The sequence below is a fragment of the Gorilla gorilla genome, chromosome 8 (genome assembly GCF_029281585.2).
Source record: "Gorilla gorilla gorilla isolate KB3781 chromosome 8, NHGRI_mGorGor1-v2.1_pri, whole genome shotgun sequence".
NCBI classification, from domain to species: domain Eukaryota; kingdom Metazoa; phylum Chordata; class Mammalia; order Primates; family Hominidae; genus Gorilla; species Gorilla gorilla.
This window is the reverse complement of record NC_073232.2, coordinates 86,267,521-86,285,825: the sequence shown is the minus strand read 5'-3', so window position 1 is coordinate 86,285,825 and position 18,305 is coordinate 86,267,521. Positions and strand designations below refer to the sequence as shown.

At 36.9% G+C, this 18,305-nt stretch overlaps 1 protein-coding gene across 28 annotated transcripts in view; it reads left to right on the top strand.

Annotated features, from left to right (window-relative positions):
* The window catches only part of CCDC7 (coiled-coil domain containing 7), a 459,676-nt gene that overhangs the window by 395,513 nt on the left and 45,858 nt on the right, over positions 1-18,305 (top strand). For 27 of the 28 annotated variants that reach the window (XM_063710186.1, XM_063710188.1, XM_063710189.1 and 24 more), the window contains 2 exons: positions 5,531-5,617; positions 15,702-15,785. In XM_063710186.1, coding sequence (XP_063566256.1) covers positions 5,531-5,617; positions 15,702-15,785 — 171 coding nt within the window. Of the gene's footprint in view, positions 1-5,530; positions 5,618-12,616; positions 12,736-15,701; positions 15,786-18,305 lie in introns of all 28 variants that reach the window. The other variant, XM_055352982.1, reaches the window with a different exon arrangement.

Genomic DNA, 18,305 nt, shown 5'->3' with positions numbered 1-18,305 from the left:
AATCAATGAATCCAGGAGCTGGTTTTTTGAAAAGATCAACAAAATTGATAGACCACTAGCAAGACTAATAAAGAAGAAAGGAGAGAAGAATCAAATAGATGCAGTAAAAAATGATAAAGGGGATATCACCATTGATCCCACAGAAATAGAAACTACCATCAGAGAATACTATAAACACTCTACACAAATAAACTAGAAAATCTAGAAGAAATGGATACATTCCTTGACACATACACCCTCCCAAGACTAAACCAGGAAGAAGTTAAATCTCTGAATAGACCAATAACAGGCTCTGAAATTGAGGCAATAATTAATAGCTTACCAACCAAAAAAAGTCCAGGACCAGATGGATTCATAGCTGAATTCTCCCAGAGGTAAAAGGTGGAGCTGTTATGATTCCTTCTGAAACTATTCCAACCAATAGAAAAAAAGGGAATCCTCCCTAACTCATTTTATGAGGTCAGCATCATCCTGATACCAAAGCCTGACAGAGACACAACAAAAAAAAGAGAATTTTAGACCAATATCCCTCATGAACATCGATGCAAAAATCCTCAATAAAATACTGACAAACTGAATCCAGCAGCACATCAAAAAGCTTATCCACCATGATCAAGTGGGCTTCATCCCTGGGATGCAAAGCTGGTTCAAAATATGCAAATCAATAAACGTGATCCAGCATATAAACAGAACCAACGACAAAAACCACATGTTTATCTCAATAGACGCAGAAAAGGCCTTTGACAAAATTCAACAATGCTTCATGTTAAAAACTCTCAATAAATTAGGTATTGATGGGACATATCTCAAAATAATAAGAGCTATCTATGACAAACCCACAGCCAATATCATACTGAATGGGCAAAAACTGGAAGCATTCCCTTTGAAAACTGGCACAAGACAGGGATGTCCTCTCTCACCACTCCTATTCAACATAGTGTTGGAAGTTCTGCTCAGGGTAATCAGGCAGGAGAAGGAAATAAAGGGTATTCAATTAGGAAAAGAGGAAGTCAAACTGTCCGTGTTTGGAGATGACATGATTGTATATCTAGAAAACCCCACTGTCTCAGTCCAAAATCTCCTTAAGCTGGTAGGCAACTTCAGCAAAGTCTCCAGATACAAAATCAATGTGCAAAAATCACAAGCATTCTTATACACCAATAACAGACAAACAGAGAGCCAAATCATGAGTGAACTCCCATTCACAATTGCTTCAAAGAGAATAAAATACCTAGGAATCCAACTTACAAGGGATGTGAAGGACCTCTTCAAGGAGAACTACAAACCACTGCTCAATGAAATAAAAGAGGATACAAACAAATGGAAGAACATTCCATGCTCATGGGTAGGAAGAATCAATATCATGAAAATGGCCATGCTGCCCAAGGTAATTTATAGATTCAATGCCATCCCCATCCAGCTACCAATGACTTTCTTCACAGAATTGGAAAAAACTACTTTAAAGTTCATATGGAACCAAAAAAGAGCCCGCATTGCCAAGTCAATCCTAAGCCAAAAGAACAAAGCTGGAGGCATCACGCTACCTGACTTCCAACTATACTACAAGGCTACAGTAACCAAAAGAGCATGGTGCTGGTACCAAAACAGAGATATAGATCAATGGAACAGGACATAGCCCTCAGAAATAATGCCGCATATCTACAACTATCTGATCTTTGACAAACTTGACAAAAACAAGAAATGGGGAAAGGATTCCCTATTTAATAAATGGTGCTGAGAAAACTGGCTAGCCATATGTAGAAAGCTGAAACTAGATAGCTTCCTTACACCTTATACAAAAATTAATTCAAGATGGATTAAAGACTTAAATGTTAGACCTAAAACCATAAAAACCCTAGAAGAAAACCTAGGCAATACCATTCAGGACATAGGCATGGGTAAGGACTTCATGTCTAAAACACCAAAAGCAATGGCAACAGAAGCCAAAATTGACAAATGGGATCTAATTAAACTAAAGAGCTTCTGCACAGGAAAGGAAACTATCATTAGAGTGAACAGGCAGCCTACAGAATGGGAGAAAATTTTTACAATCTACTCTTCTGACAAAGGGCTAATATCCAGAATCTACAAAGAACTCAAACAAATTTACAAGAAAAAACAACCCCATCAAAAAGTGGGCAAAGGATATGAACAGACACTTCTCAAAAGAAGACATTTATGCAGCCAAAAAACACATGAAAAAATGCTCATCATCACTGGCCATCAGAGAAATGCAAATCAAAACCACAATGAGATACCATCTCACACCAGTTAGAATGGCAATCATTAAAAAGTCAAGAAACAACAGGTGCTGGAGAGGATGTTGCAAAACAGGAACACTTTTACACTGTTAGTGGAACTGTAAACTAGTTCAACCATTGTGGAAGTCAGTGTGGCGATTCTTCAGGGATCTAGAACTAGAAATACCATTTGACCCAGCCATCCCATTACTGGGTATATACCCAAAGGATTATAAAACATGCTGCTATATAGACACATGCACATGTATGTTTATTGCAGCACTAGTCACAATAGCGAAGACTTGGAACCAACCCAAATGTCCAACAATGATAGACTGGATTAAGAAAAGTGGCACATATACACCATGGAATACTATGCAACCATAAAAAAGGATGAGCTCATGTCCTTTTAGGGACATGGATGAAGCTAGAAACCATCATTCTCAGCAAACTATCGCAAGGCCAAAAAACCAAACACCACATGTTCTCTCTCATAGGTGGGAATTGAACAATGAGAACACTTGGACACAGGAAGGGGAACATCACACACTGGGGCCTGTTGTGGGGTGGGGGTAGGGGGAGGGATAGCATTAGGAGATATACCTAATGTTAAATGAGGAGTTAATGGGTGCAGCACACCAACATGGCACATGTATACATATGTAACAAACCTGCCCATTGTGCACATGTACCCTAAAACTTAAAGTATAATAAAAAAAGAAAAACAAACAAAAAAACAAACAAAACAATAAATAAAAGTGCTGGAAAAAAAATCTACCAACCAATAATTTTATTGCTAGCAAAACTGCTTTTCAGAAAAGGTGAAATATGAAATTACTAAATAAAAATTGAGAGATTTCATTTCTAGCAGAACTGTTTTCCAAGAAATTCTAAAGAAATTTCTTTAGGCTAAAGTTGACCTCTGACAGTAATTTGAATCCCCCTAAAAAAGGTATGAGTTAAATGTTATAATTGCAAAAGAGAGTATGTACAAATATATATTCCACCTTCTTTCTTTTCTTAATTTATCTAAAAGACAACTGTATAAAAAATTTATATAATTGTATTATTGGGCATATAACATATCAACATGTAATATATTCACGATAGCATCACAAAGGTGATTGGAGGGAGAAGTGATGTAACATTCTAAGAAAATAACACCGGATGATAAATACAGAGCAAGAATAAAAAGAACCAAAAAATGTAAATAAGTGTGTTCATGTAACAAATACTATAAACATGTACTTGATCTTCTTTCTTTTCTCAGTTTATTTAAAAGGCATAAAGTTAAACAAAGAAATAATTATAACAATAATTATTACATTGTCCTTAATATTTACAGGTATAACATGTATAACAGTAGCACAAAAACTGGGGAAAGAGAATAAAGGTATATATAAAGGAGTAATGTTTCTGTATCTCAGTAGAATGTAATTAGTGTAAATGTGAAAAAGATTATAAAGTTGACTGAGGTAATAATTACACATTTCTGTAATAAGCATTGAATTGGACACTTTAAATGGAAAAATAGTATGGTTTAAAAATATACACATTTTTAAAAGCTCAGGAACTCTAAGCAGGATAAGATTTTGTAAAATTTAAAGCAAGAGGATAATAATGTAAGGGAGGAAAATTGTGACTTTTACTAGTTGATAAATTTCTCCAGCACATAACTTTGTATTCCTAGTGTTTAACTCTAAAATGCTCTACTCTTTGACTCCCTGCTTATCTAAAAATCCTCTGATTTCTTAGTTCAAATGAATCAGCCTTTCTTATTTATATCTGTAAGAGAAAGACAAAAGAGCTGAAATACATCTGTTAATGTTCCTCAGTTTTCTGTTGCATATAGCTATTACTTTTACAAAATGTTGTTATTGAATTATTGAAAACTTGTTTTGTCCAATATGATGCTTTTTTTTTTTTTTTTGAGATGGTGTCTTGCTCTGTTGCCCAGGCTGGAGTACAGTGATGCAGTCTCGGCTCACCACAACCTCCGCCTCCCAGGTTTAAGCAATTATCCTGCCTCAGCCTCCTAAGTAGCTGGGACTAAGGCGCACACCACCACGCCCTGCTAATTTTTGTGTTTTTAGTAGAGACAAGGTTTCACTATGTTGGCCAGGCTGGTCTCGAGCTTGTGACCTCGAGATCTGCCCACCTCGGCCTCCCAAAGTGCTGGGATTACAGGCATGAGCTACTGCACCTGGCCAATATAATGCATTTTTACAATGATGTGTAATCTGGTTTCTGCCTCTATTTGAATTATATTGGTGGTATATTTGGGCTGCCATGATAATAGTGCAAATTTTAACATTAATAATGGGCTCAGCCAATTTTCCAAAGCAAGACTTCCACTCTGTCGTTCAGGATCATTACAGGTGTCCAACTACCATTAAATGCTCTGCTAGAACCAACTTTGACACAAAAAACTTCAGGTTTAATAAACCAGGTTTACCAGTTCTAATTATCTGTTTTTCAATATGAAATTCTTTTTAGTAGATTTTTTAGTTTTTCCATCATTATACCTAGATACTAGTTTCTAAATCCAACAAAATGTATAAATCACATAAAACTCAAATGAAAAGGAATGCAATCCTAATGCTAGTACCACTACAAATATTCCCATTTTCTTCTTCCCAGCTATAAAGTCTGCCTGCTAAAAGAACCAGAGAGAAGAGGCTTTTTTCACATTACACGCGTTATTTATTATTCTTTTTTATCACTGATGCCTATTTGAATTATAGTTACACCACCTAAAATAGACTATTAAAATATTTCTGGATGAGTCAAGGAACTTCTGTTTTATTATATTTTGTGAGTTGTGATGACCATTATGTGCAGATAGGTCAACTGTGAAAAAAAATTTATGTTCCACCTCACCAGATATACCCCTACAATATATATATGTTCTTAATATATACTTGAAAGTTATGTTATTACCACAAACTATCTAGTGTGATTTAAATTTGCATATGAGATTGCATTATATGGAAAAAATAGTTAAGAAATAAGGTAGCATAAGTCTGTGCCTCAGTTTTGTTATTACTTGCTATATGGTCTTGGTCAAATCACTAAATATAACTAAGCCTCAATATAATGAGGCTTATATGATTGTTAATTGTTAGTTTTCCTTTCAATTTGAATTCCTATGTTGCTGCAATCTGGACACTTTATTATAATTCTTCTACTCCAATGAAGAATATTAATTATGATAGTATTAGACACATGCACACACACACGTTAGTATTTACATTAAAAAAGTGTTTTGAAATCTCTTTACTTTTTTATAGAGACTGATGAACGATTGCATAGTGCAACTGAGAGAGGTACAATAAATGATGCAATTAAGACGCAGTTAAAGAGAAAGAGTTACCCTGGTAAGAATAAGAATTTTTTAAATCTACTTATGGTTTCCTATCTTCTCTGGAGTTTAAGTATGTATCTCTAATGACAACAGTACCTATATGTAATTATCACATGAGAAAAAGTCTTCATGAATTTCCTCCTATAATTAGTTGAACTCTAGTATTATTCTCAATAGAAAATTAGCTTTAGGGCTCATTTATTTTAAAAGTTATCCATAAAAGTCTAATGCTATAGTGACCTTAGAATATGCTTGCAGATGTATTTCAAATGCTGTTCAATTTGCTATTTATGGCTAATTAGGAAAGTTGCTTTGTATTTGCAAAAGCAGAATTGATAGCTTATGAACATGATAACAAGATGAATATAACTGATAATTATTTCATCGGTTACCCATTCCCTCTCATATCGTTCTGTTATCAGGCAAATTGACAATGTTTCAGCCACTTTAGTTTTGTTATATAGTTCAAAAATTATACTACTGCATTTTTAGTGGTGAAACAGTGACACACTTCTCCTTAATTTTTCGTGTTATACCCATAGAGGCAGAGAGCTTAACAGAGACATAAGGGGAAGAAACAGACAAAGAGAGCCCTGTTAAAACAACTCTCATCCAAAAGTGATTGTGTGTTATGATGGTTAATACTGTCAATTTGATTGGATTGAAGGATTCAAAGTATTGATCCTGGTGTGTCTGTGAGAGTGTTGCCAAAAGAGATTAACATTTGAGTCAGTGGCTGGGAAAGGCAGACACATCCTTAATCTGGGTGGGCACCATCTAATCAGCTGCCAGCATGGCTAGAATATAAAGCAGGCAGAAAAACGTGAAAAGACTAGACTGGCCTAGCCTCCCGGCCTACATCTTTTGCCTGTGCTGGATGCTTCCTGCCCTTGTGTGAGTTAATACTTAATAAACTCCCATCTATATCATCTGTATCTATCTATATATCTATATCTATATCTTCTATTACTTCTTTCCCTCTAGAGAACCCTAACTGATACAGATTTTGGTACCAGGAGTGGTTCTAGAGGAACAGAATATTAAGAATGGAGTTCTTTTGTTGGTTTTGGGGTTTCTGGAGTTGGCTGCTTAATGTGATTAAACACAAAAATGTTAAGGACTCTACTTCTAATAATGTGGAGAACACCGATAAAGAACTGAAATTGTGGAAAAACATACACAAGCTCTTATCATGCAAGTGGCTGACCTGCAATGAAGGTGCATGCACAGCCTCACCAGGTGTCTACTGTTAAAGTGAGGGCATTGATTGAAAAAGAATGGGACCCTGCAACTTGGAGTGGGGATGTGTGGGAGGACCTGATGAAGCTGGAGACACTGAATTTGTAAACTCTGATGAATCTTTTTTACCAGAAGAAACAGCTTCCCCATCCCCAGTAGTGACAACATCCTTTCCCCAACCCATGCTGCCACAAGCCTTTGCATCTTTGTCTGAGGAGATAAACTCTATGCTGCCTGAGGCAACAGTGATGGCCTTCCCTGAGGCAGTTGCCAGGCAAGATAATGTTTATCCTCCTCAGGAACCACCTCCAACATCCCTGTTTGCTTCTAGACCTATAACTAGTCTAAAGTCCCAGCAGTCCCCTAGAAGTGAGGTTCAAAGTGTAACCCACATGGAAGTGCACTATACTCCAAAAAAACTGAGTTTTATAATTTATATGAGGAGAAATTTGAAGAACTTGGAGTCCCATATGCAAGGGCAGGAAGCATCCAGCACGGGAAAAAGATGCCCTCCTCTTGAGAGACACCTCTTGTCCTATTACTGGGCTTTGGTAGAAACTGAACATTTGACTATGGGTCATCAAGTCACCATGTGACCTGAACTGCCTATCATGAACTGGGTGCTTTCTGACCCATCTAGCCATAGAGTGGGGCATGCACAGCAGTATTCCATCATCAAATGGGAGTGGTATGTACATGATCGGGCTTGAGCAGGTCCTGAAGGCACAAGCAAGTTACATGAGGAAGTGGCTCAAATGCCCGTGGTCCCCACTCCTGCCACCCTGCCTTCTCTCCCCAAGCCTGCACCAATGGCCTCATGGGGAGTTCCCTATGATCAGTGGACACAGGAAGAGAAGAATAAGGCCTGGTTCCCAGATGGTTCTGCATGTTATGCAGGCACCACTCGAAAGTGGACAGCTGCAGCACTACAGCCCATTTCTAGGACATCCCTGAAACACAGCGGTGAAGGGAAATCTTCTCAGTGGACAGAACTTCGAGTGGTGCACCTGGTTGTGCACTCTGCATGAAAGGAGAAATGGCCAGATGTGTGATCATATATTTGATTCGTGGGTTGGAGCCAATAGTTTGTCTGGATGGTCAGGGACTTGAAAGAAGCATGATTGAAAAATTGGTGACAAAGACATTTGGGGAAGAGGTATGTGGGTGGACCTCTCTGAATGGTCAAAAACTGTGAAGATATTTGTATCCCATGTGAGTGCTCACCAATGGGTGACCTCAGCAGAGGAGGATTTTAATAATCAAGTGGATAGGATGACCCATTCTGTGGACACCACTCAGCCTCTTTCCCCAGCTACGCCTGTCATTGCCCAATGGGCCCATGAACAAAGTGGCCATGGTGGCAGGGATGGAGGTTATACATGGGCTCAGCAATGTGGACTTCCACTCACCAAGGCTGATCTGGCTATGGCCACTGCTGAGTGCCCAATTTGCCAGCAGCAGAGACTAAAACTGAGCCCTCTATATGGCACCATTCCTCGGTACCTGGTGGCAGGTGGCAAGTTGATTATATGGGACCTTTTCCATCATTGGAAGGGCAGAGGTTTGTCCTCACTGGAATAGACACTTACTCCGGATATGGGTTTGCCTATCTTGCATGCAATGCTTCTGCCAAGACTACCATCCGTGGACTCACAGAATGCCTTATACACCATCATGGCATTGTCTCTGACCAAGGCACTCACTTTATGGCTAAAGAAGTGTGGCAGTAGCGTGTTCTCACTCATAGATGGGAGTTGAACAATGAGAACACATGGACACAGGGTGGGGAACATCACACACCAGGGTCTGTCGGGGGGTGGGGGGCTGGGGGAGGTATAGCATTGGGAGAAATACCTAAGGTAAATGATGAGTTAATGGGTGCAGCAAACCAGCATGGCACATGTAAACCTATGTAACAAACCTGCACGTTGTGCACATGTACCTTGGAACTTAAAGTATAATAAAAATAAATAAATAAAAACCATGTTTTAAAATGGCCCTGCAAAGCCATATTTTTTGTGGGAGAAATTTCTATCTATAGAGAATCTCCATTAATGCAGCCACGAAATCCCTTTCCAGGCATTTGCCAGATATAGGATAGATTAACTAAGTGCCTGCCATCTTTTAAGTCCTGAAAAGAGACATTTATCATCTATTCTCTCTAAAGGCTGCTACCTGTGAGGCTTCATCTATGTAACAAAGACCTTGGCATCCACAATCCCCCTTATCTTGACTAAGGCATTTCTTTCCACTGACTTCAAGTCTTTAGACAAAGCTTAACTCTTTCAACCAATTGCCAAAATCAGAAAATCTTTGAATCTACCTCCAACCTGGAAGCCCATGCCCCTTTAAGATGCCCTGCCTTTTTTTATCTGAACCAAAGTATACCTTCCATGTGTTGGTTTATGTCTTTGCTTATAACTCCTGTCTCCCTAAAATGTATAAAATCAAACTGTAATTCAATTACCTTGTGCATACTTTCTCAAGAACTCTTGAGACTGTTCCCTGGGCCATGGTCATTCATATTGGCTCAGAATAAGCTTGTTTAAATAGTTAGAAGAAGAAGAAGAAGAAGAAGAAGAAGAAGAAGAAGAAGAAGAAGAAGAAGAGGAAGAGGAAGAGGAAGAGGAAGAGGAAGAGGAAGAGGAAGAGGAAGAAGAAGAAGAAGAAAGTGTGGCAGTGGACTCATGCTCTTGGAATTCACTGGTCTTACCATGTTCCCCATCATCCTGAAGCAGCTGGAATGGCCTTTTGAAGTCACAATTACAATGCCAACTAGGTGACAATACTTTGCAGGGCTGAGACAAAATTCTCCAGAAGGCCATGTATTCTCTGAATCAGCATCCAATATATGTTACTGTTTCTCCCATAGCCAGGATTCACAGGTCCAGGAATCATGGGGTGGAAGTGGGAAGTGGCACCACTCACCATCACCCCTAGTGATCCACTAGCAAAACTTTTGTTTCTTGTTCCTGTGATATTACTTTCTGCTCACCTAGAGGTCTTAGTTCCAGAAGGAGGAATGCTGCCACCAGGAGACACAACAACAATTCAATTAAACTGGAAGTTAAGAGTGCCACATGGACACTTTGGGCTCCTCCTACCTTTAAATCAACAGGCTAAGAAGGGGGCTACAGTGTTGACTTGGGTGATTGACCCGGACTATCAAGATGAATTCAGTCTACTACTCCACAGTGGAGATCAGGAAGAGTATGCATGGAATACAGGAGATTCATTAGGGCATCTCTTAGTATTACCATGCCCTGTGATTAAGGTCAATGGGAAACTACAACAGCCCAATCCAGGCAGGACTACAAATAGCACAGACCCTTCAGGAATGAAGGTTTGGGTCACTCCACCGGGAAAAAATTTCATAGCCTGCTGAGGTGCTTGCTGAAGGCAAAGGGAATACAGAATGCATAAGTAGAAGAAGGCAGTCACCAATGCCAGCTACAACAACGTGACCAGCTGCAGAAATGAGGACTGTAATTGTCATGAGTATTTCCTCCTTCTTTTGTTAAAAACACATTTGTGCATGTATACACTTGTACTAAGAACATATCTTCATTTTATTTCCTTTTTCCTTTATCATGTGATGTAAGATTTATTGACTTCATATCAGCATTTAAGTATTGTTAACTTTAGGTAACAGTATTTAGGTTGGGGATTTGTGCGTTTCTGGTTATATGAAGGATAGTTGTATTACGTTAGGCATAATTATGACTTTATTGTTGCCTTTATTTGAAGATTGTGTATGATCTCAGGAGATGTGTACGGGTTCAAATTGACAAGGGATGGACTTATGATGGTTAATACTGAGTGTTAACTTGATTGGAGTGAAGGATGCAAAGTATTGATTATGGGTGTGTCTGTGAGGGTGTTGCCAAAGGGGATTAACATTTGAGTCAGTAGACTGGAAAGGCAGACCCACCCTTAATCTGGGTGGGCACCATCTAATCAGCTGCCAGTGTGGCTAGAATATAAAGCAGGCAGAAAAACGTGAGAAGACTAGACTGGCCCAGCCTCCCAGCCTACATCTTTGTCCTGTGCTGGATGCTTCCTGCCCTCAAACATTGGACTCCAGGTTCTTTAGTTTTGGGACTTGACTGGCTCTCCTTGCTCCTCAGCTTGCAGGAGCTGACCTATTGTGGGACCTTGTGATCATGTGAGTTAATACTTAATAAATATATATATCCTATTAGTTCTTTCCCTCTGGAGAACCCTAATACATGTGTATATACATCTGTGCCCACAGAGGAATAACATTAGAAGCTTCATGTTGCAGGAGAAGACTTCAGTAAAATAGAAAATAGTCCACCCAAATAGCTAAATAAAGAAATGTGTACACAACAAGATTCCAAAAGGTAAACAAGAAATCCGTATGGAGGTTTGCTATCTAAAAAGCCCAATTTTAGCAAAATATGATAGACATGCAAAAAAGAAAAAAAAACAGGAAGATGTATCCCATACATAGGAAAAAAGCAACAGAAACTTTTTATGAGGATGCCAAATGTTTGGTATAGCAGGGAGTGACTACAAAGTAATTCTTATAAATATTTAAAAGAATTCATAAAAGCTACGCTTAAGCATGAAAGGAAGATATGATGAGAATGTCTCACCGAATAGAGAATATTAACAAAAAGATTAAAAGTATTTTGATTTATGATTGAACATATTTATGGGATACAATGTGATGTCTTAGTGCATGTAAAAAGGAAATTCTAGCGTTGATAGTACAATAACTGAAGAAAAATTCACTAGAGGGGCTCAAGAGTAGTTTTAACAGAAGAAATAATCTGTAAATTTAAAGTAATAGGATTACTAGGAGAGAAAGAACAAAATCATTTAAAGAAATTATGGCTGAAATTTTGAAAAATGTTTGATGTAAAATACTAGTCCACCAATCTAAGCTCAATTAAATCCAATTATATAAACACAATAAAATTCACAACCAGATCCAACATAGTAAAAACGTTGAGAGACAAAGTGAAAACCTTGAAGTAGCAAGAGAACAACTACAGTCATGTGTTGCCTAATGATGGAAATGTGTCCTGACAAATGCATCGTTGGGTGACTTCATCATCATGCAAACATCATAGAGCATACTTACACAAACCTAGGTGGTATAGCTTTCTACATACCTAGGCTATATTGTATAGCCTATTGCTGCTAGGCTACAAACTTGTACAGCATGTTACTGGACTGAATTCTGCAGGCAATGGTAACACAAGAGTAAGCAATTCTGTATCTAAACATAGAAAAGATACAGTAAAAATACCAGATAAAAGATAAAAAGTGGCACACCTGTATAGAGCACTTACCATGAGTAGAGCTTGCAAGACTGAATGTTGCTCTGGGTGCATCAGTGAGTGAGCAGTGAGTGAATGCAAAGGTCTAGGACATTATTGTACACTACAGTAGACTTTATAAAACACTGTATGTACAGTTAGGCTACATGAAATTTATTTTTAAAAATCTTTCCTTAAAAATAACCTTAGCTTACTGTAACTTTTTAACTTTATAAACTTTTTATTTTTTTAATTTTTGGACTCTTATAATAACATTTAAGTTAAAACACACATTGTACAGTTGTACAAAAATATTTTCTTTTTCTATATCCTTATTCAATAAGCTGCTTTCTATTTAATTTTTTTATTACCTTTAAAACATTTTTGTTAAAAACTGAGACACAAACACACACATTAGCCTAGACCTACACAGAATCAGGATCATCAGTATCATCACTGTCTTCCACCTCCACGTCTTGCCCCAGTGGAAAGTCTTCAGGGAAAGTAACACACGTGAAGCTTTCATCTCCAATGATAACGATGCCTTCTTCTGGAATACGTCCTGAGGGACCTGTCTGAGGCTGTTCTACAGTTAATGTTTTTTGTAAGTAGAAGTATGCATACTCAAATAAAAATAAAAATGTATAGTAAATATATAAAACAGTAACATAGCTTTTTATTATTATCATCAAGTGTTATGTACTATACATAATTCTATGTGCTATACTTTTATATATCTGGCAGCAGAGTAGGTTTGTTTATACCAGCATCATCACAGGTTTGTGAATAATTCATTACATTAAGATGTTACAATGGTTACAACATCACTACATGATAGAAATTTCCAGCTCCATTACAATCTTACGGAATCACCATCTTATATGTGGTCCAAACATCATGTTTGTATGGTTACATGAGTGTAACCATACAAAAGTTAATTCTAGTAAGATTAATAGGTGACATAGCATCAGAAACTATGGAGGCCAAGGCCAGGTGCAGTGGCTCATGCTTGTAATCCCAGCACTTTGGGAGGCCAAGGCGGGGTGGATCACTTGAGGTCAGCGGTTCGAGACCAGTCTGGCCAACCTGGTGAAGCCCTGTCTCTACTAAAATACAAAAATTAGCGGGCATGGTGGTGCGGACCTGTAATCCCAGCTACTCATGAGGCTGAGTCAGGAGAATCACTTGAACCCGGGAGGTGGAGTTTGCATGAGCCAAGATGACAGAGAGAGACTCCATCTTGGGGGAAAAAAAAACCCAGAAACTATGGAGGCCAGAAGGCAGTAGGATGGCATTTTCAAAGGGCTGCAAGAAAAAAATATCAACCAATAATTTTATGTTTGGCAAAATGATTTTTAAAAGTGAAACTCAAATAAAAAGAATCTGAAATAAGTAAAAATTTACAGGATTAGTTGGTATCAGGCCATGTTATTAAAAAAAACTTAAGAAAGTTCCTCAGGCTGAAAACAAGTTTCCTCATATCATAATTTTTTCAACAAAAGCATTAGTGAAATAATTCTATTACATAATATTATATAAATGCATATTTTGTTCTTCTCTTAATTGATTTAAAATGTAATTATGTGGTACCATATATAGATATATAAATTTGATATGTAACTGTATTTTGGGGCCTATCACATAATAGACATGTAATAGGCATGCAATATATTTGACAATAGCAGCACAAAGGAAATGGCTGGGAGCAATAGTATGCTGGAGTAAGAAAATTACAATAGATGGTAACTCAAATCCACAGGAAATAATAAAAAGAACCAGAAACTATAAACAAGAATGTTCATATAACAAACATTATAAATATGTACTTGTTCTTCTTTCTTTTCTCAGTTCTTTAGAAGGCATAAAGTTATATAGAGAAATAATTATAACAATGGTTTTAATATTTATAGGTATAACAACAGTACAAATGTCAGGAAGAGGGAATAGAAAATATAGCAGTAATCCTTATATAGTTTACTGGAAATTAATTAGAATAAATCTGAAGTAGATTCTAAAAATGACTGTGATGATGGTTTAACAACTGTGAATATGTTAAAAATATTTGAATTAGATGCTTTACAAGGGCAAATTGTATGATATATTACCCTTTTTAAAAAAAAAAGAAAGCTCAATAAAATCCATGTGTAACAGTTGCAAAAAGAGATGTAAAGTACTGGGAGGATGTTATGAAGAAGGAAAATTGTGACTCTTACTAAATTATATTTCTCTAGCACATAATTTTGTATTCTTAGTGCTTAAACCTATCTGTCCTCAAATACTCATTACTGATCTAAGAAACTTTTGCTTATCTAACTCAAATGAATTAGTACTCCTTGCTTATACCAGTTAGGGAAATAACTAAAGAGGTTAAAATATGTCTGCTAATGTTCCCCAGGTTTTTGTTGTTGTTGTTGTTGCTATAGGTCATCATTTTCACAAAATATTTTAATTAAATTAATAACTTATTCTGTCAATCTGATGCATATTTTCATTTTGGAGATAATGCCCTAAATTGTTCCTATTTCTATACAGATTGTAATGGTGGTACATATGGGATGTAAAGGTCATTTGCAGCTTTAAAATTTATTCATGGACTCAACCATTTCTCCAGAGCAAAACTTCTACTCTATGATGTCTGGGTCACTGCAGTTTTCACACTACAGTCACCTGCTCTGCTAAGACCCAATTTCACCCACAAAACTTGAGGCCCAGTAGATGACAAAGGTTCATAAATCCAGATTATTTGATTTTTAATATGAATTCCCTTTATTAATTTTGATTTTATTTTTTTGTCATTGACCCTAGTAGTTGTTTCAAAAGCAAGCAAAAAGTTCAAATCATATCAAAACTCAAAGGGAAAGGGATCCAAACTCAATGCTGATAGGAATGCAAAATTACCCATTTTCTTCCTCCCCATCTACAAAGTCTACATTCTAAATGGACCTGAGAGGGCACGTTCTACCAGTCCACAATAATCACTGCTGTCACATAATTTATAGTTACATAACATAAAAAGGGGCTAAAATATTCTTAGAAGAATCAGAGAATTTCTCCCTGATGGTTAACTTTCTGTGACTATAAAGACCATAGTTCACAAGTTGACTTGTGAATAAAATTATATTCCACCTCACCAGGTATATCCATACCTGGTGTATGGATATGCTTGTATGAAGTATGAATATGCTTAAAAATTATATTCTTATCATAAACTCTCTAGGATAATTTCAGTTTGGAGAAGAGAGAGCACTGTATGGAAGAAAGCACTGGTTAAGGAGTAACAAACATCTATTTCTGTATAAGTTTTATAGTTAACTATATATCTGATTTTGTTCAAACCACTAAACTTCTCTAGGCTTATATGATTGCTAAGAATGCTTCCAATTCTAAGGCTTTGTAATTCTGCAGTCCAGGGCTTTTTTTTTTTTTTTACTAATTCATCTTCTTTCATGACTGATGCTAATTAAGTTATTACTATTCATACATAAAAATATACTATCACATACACACAGCACGGACATATGTTACAATTTACCTTTCAAAGCATTTTGAAAATCTGTTTTATTTTTATAGAGACTGTCTTAAAACACTTGAAAGGTGTTAATGGAAAAGATATAATAAAGCGTCTAATCAACATACAGTCAAAGAGTCATGCAGGTAAGAACAAGAGTTTTTCAAGTCTCCTATTAATGGCTTATTTAGCTCTGAAGTTAAATATGGATCTTTGATGACAACTGCAGCTGTAAGTTATCATTACATGAGAAAATATCTTCATGAATTTCCTCCTGTAATTTGTGGAACTCTAGTATTTGCTATCAATGGAACATTAGTTAGATATGATTAGTTTTAGAACTCATTTACTGGTAAAGTAATCCATAAAAATGCAAGGCTCTTGTGACCTAAATATGTGCTTGATGCTATTATTTCAAATGCTATACTTTAATTCAATGCTGAGTTCAGGTCCTGAATATCTCTGATACAATTTTCTGTCTCAATTATCTGTCTAAACGTCTCCCACTATTATTGTGTTGGAGCCTAAGTCTCTTCGAAGGTCTCTAAGAACTTGCTTTATGAATCTGTGTGCTCATGTGTTAGATGCTTATATTTAGGATAGTTAGATCTTCTGGTTGAATTGAACCTTTACCCTTATGTAATGCAGCACTATTCACAATAGCAAAGACATGAAATCAACCCAAATGCCCATCAGTAATAGACTAGATAAAGAAAAGTTGGTACATATACACCATAGAATACAATGCAGACATAAAAAAGAAACAAGATCATGTCCTTTGCAGGGACATGGATGGAGCTGGAGGCCATTATCCTTAGCAAACTAACACAGGAATAGTAAACCAAATACTGCATGTCCTCACCTATAAATGGGAGCTAAATGATGAGAGCATATGGACACATGGAGGGGAACAACGAACACAGGGGCCTTTTGCAGAGTGGAGGATGAAAGAGGGACAGGATCAGGAAAAATAACTAATGGGTACTAGGCTTAATACTTGGGTATGAAATAATCTGTACAACAAACCCCCATGACACAAGTTTACCCATGTAACAAACTTACACTTGTACCCCGAACTTAAAATGAAAGTTGAAAAAAATGAAAACAAATGCTGTACTTATCATTTTATATTTCTGGCTTAGAGAGGAAAGTTGCCTTAAGTTTGTAAAAGCATACAGACTAACTTGTGAATGTGATAAGAAGAGGAGTATAACAGTCATTTTATTGGCTACCCATTCTCTCTATTTGATAAAAATGTCAGGTAAATTTACAATATCTCAGCTACAGTAAAGTTATTTAGTTGTGTTCCACAATTCAGTGATTACACAACTAAATTTAGTTCTCGAATAACTGTTAGGCATCTTTTTCCTTGATCTTTGGTGAGATACTGAAAGAGGCAGGGAGCTTAACAGAGAAATACGGGAAAGAGGCCATTAAAGAGAGTCCCCTGAAACCACTGTCATTCAAAAGTGGCAGTGTGCATACCAAAAGCAGTGCTTCCAGAGGAACAATATTAGAATCTTCTTGTTGTGGAGAAAGATAATGTAGTAAAATAGTCAAAAGAAATCACTAAAAAGCAAACAGCAAGTTTTAAAATATGATGAGTAAATCAATATCTAGGTTTTTCTACAATATTATCCAAAATATCCAAAATATCCAGTTTTTATTCTAAAATTCTAGTTCTAGATCCTTGAGGAATCACCACACTGACTTCCACAATGGTTGAACTAGTTTATGGTCCCACCAGCAGTGTAAAAGTGTTCCTATTTCTCCACATCCTCTCCAGCACCTGTTGTTTCCTGACTTTTCAATGATTACCATTCTAACTGCTGTGAGATGGTATCTCATTGCGGTTTTGATTTGCATTTCTCTGACGGCCAGTGATGATGAGCATTTTTTCATGTGTCTTTTGGCTGCATAAATGTCTTCTTTTGACAAGTGTCTGTTCATATCCTTCACCCACTTTTTGATGGGGTTGTTTGTTTTTTTCTTGTTAATTTGTTTGAGTTCATTGTATGTTGGTTGTCTGTTTACTCTGTTAGACTTGGCAAAGACTACAAAGCAGTTATTATAAATAGGTTCAGATATTTAACAAATGGTGCTGGGAAAACTGGCTAGCCATATGTAGAAAGCTGAAACTGGATCTCTTCCTTACACCTTATACAAAAATTAATTCAAGATGGATTAAAGACTTACATGGTAGACCTTAAACCATAAAAACCCTAGAAGAAAACCTAGGCAATACCATTCAGGACATAGGCATGGGTAAGGACTTCATGTCTAAAACACGAAAAGCAATGGCAACAAAAGCCAAAATTGACAAACGGGATCTAATTAAACTAAAGAGCTTCTGCACAGCAAAAGAAACTACTATCAGAGTGAACAGGCAACCTACAGAATGGAAGAAAATTTTTGCAATCTACTCATCTGACAAAGGGCTAATATCCAGAATCTACAAATGTACAAGAAAAAAGCAAACAGCCCCATCAAAAAGTGGGCGAAGGATGTGAACAGACACTTCTGAAAAGAAGACATTTATGCAGCCAAAAGACACATGAAAAAATGCTCATCATCACTGGCCATCAGAGAAATGCAAATCAAAACCACAGTGAGATACCATCTCACACCAGTTAGAATGGCAATCATTAAAAAGTCAGGAAACAACT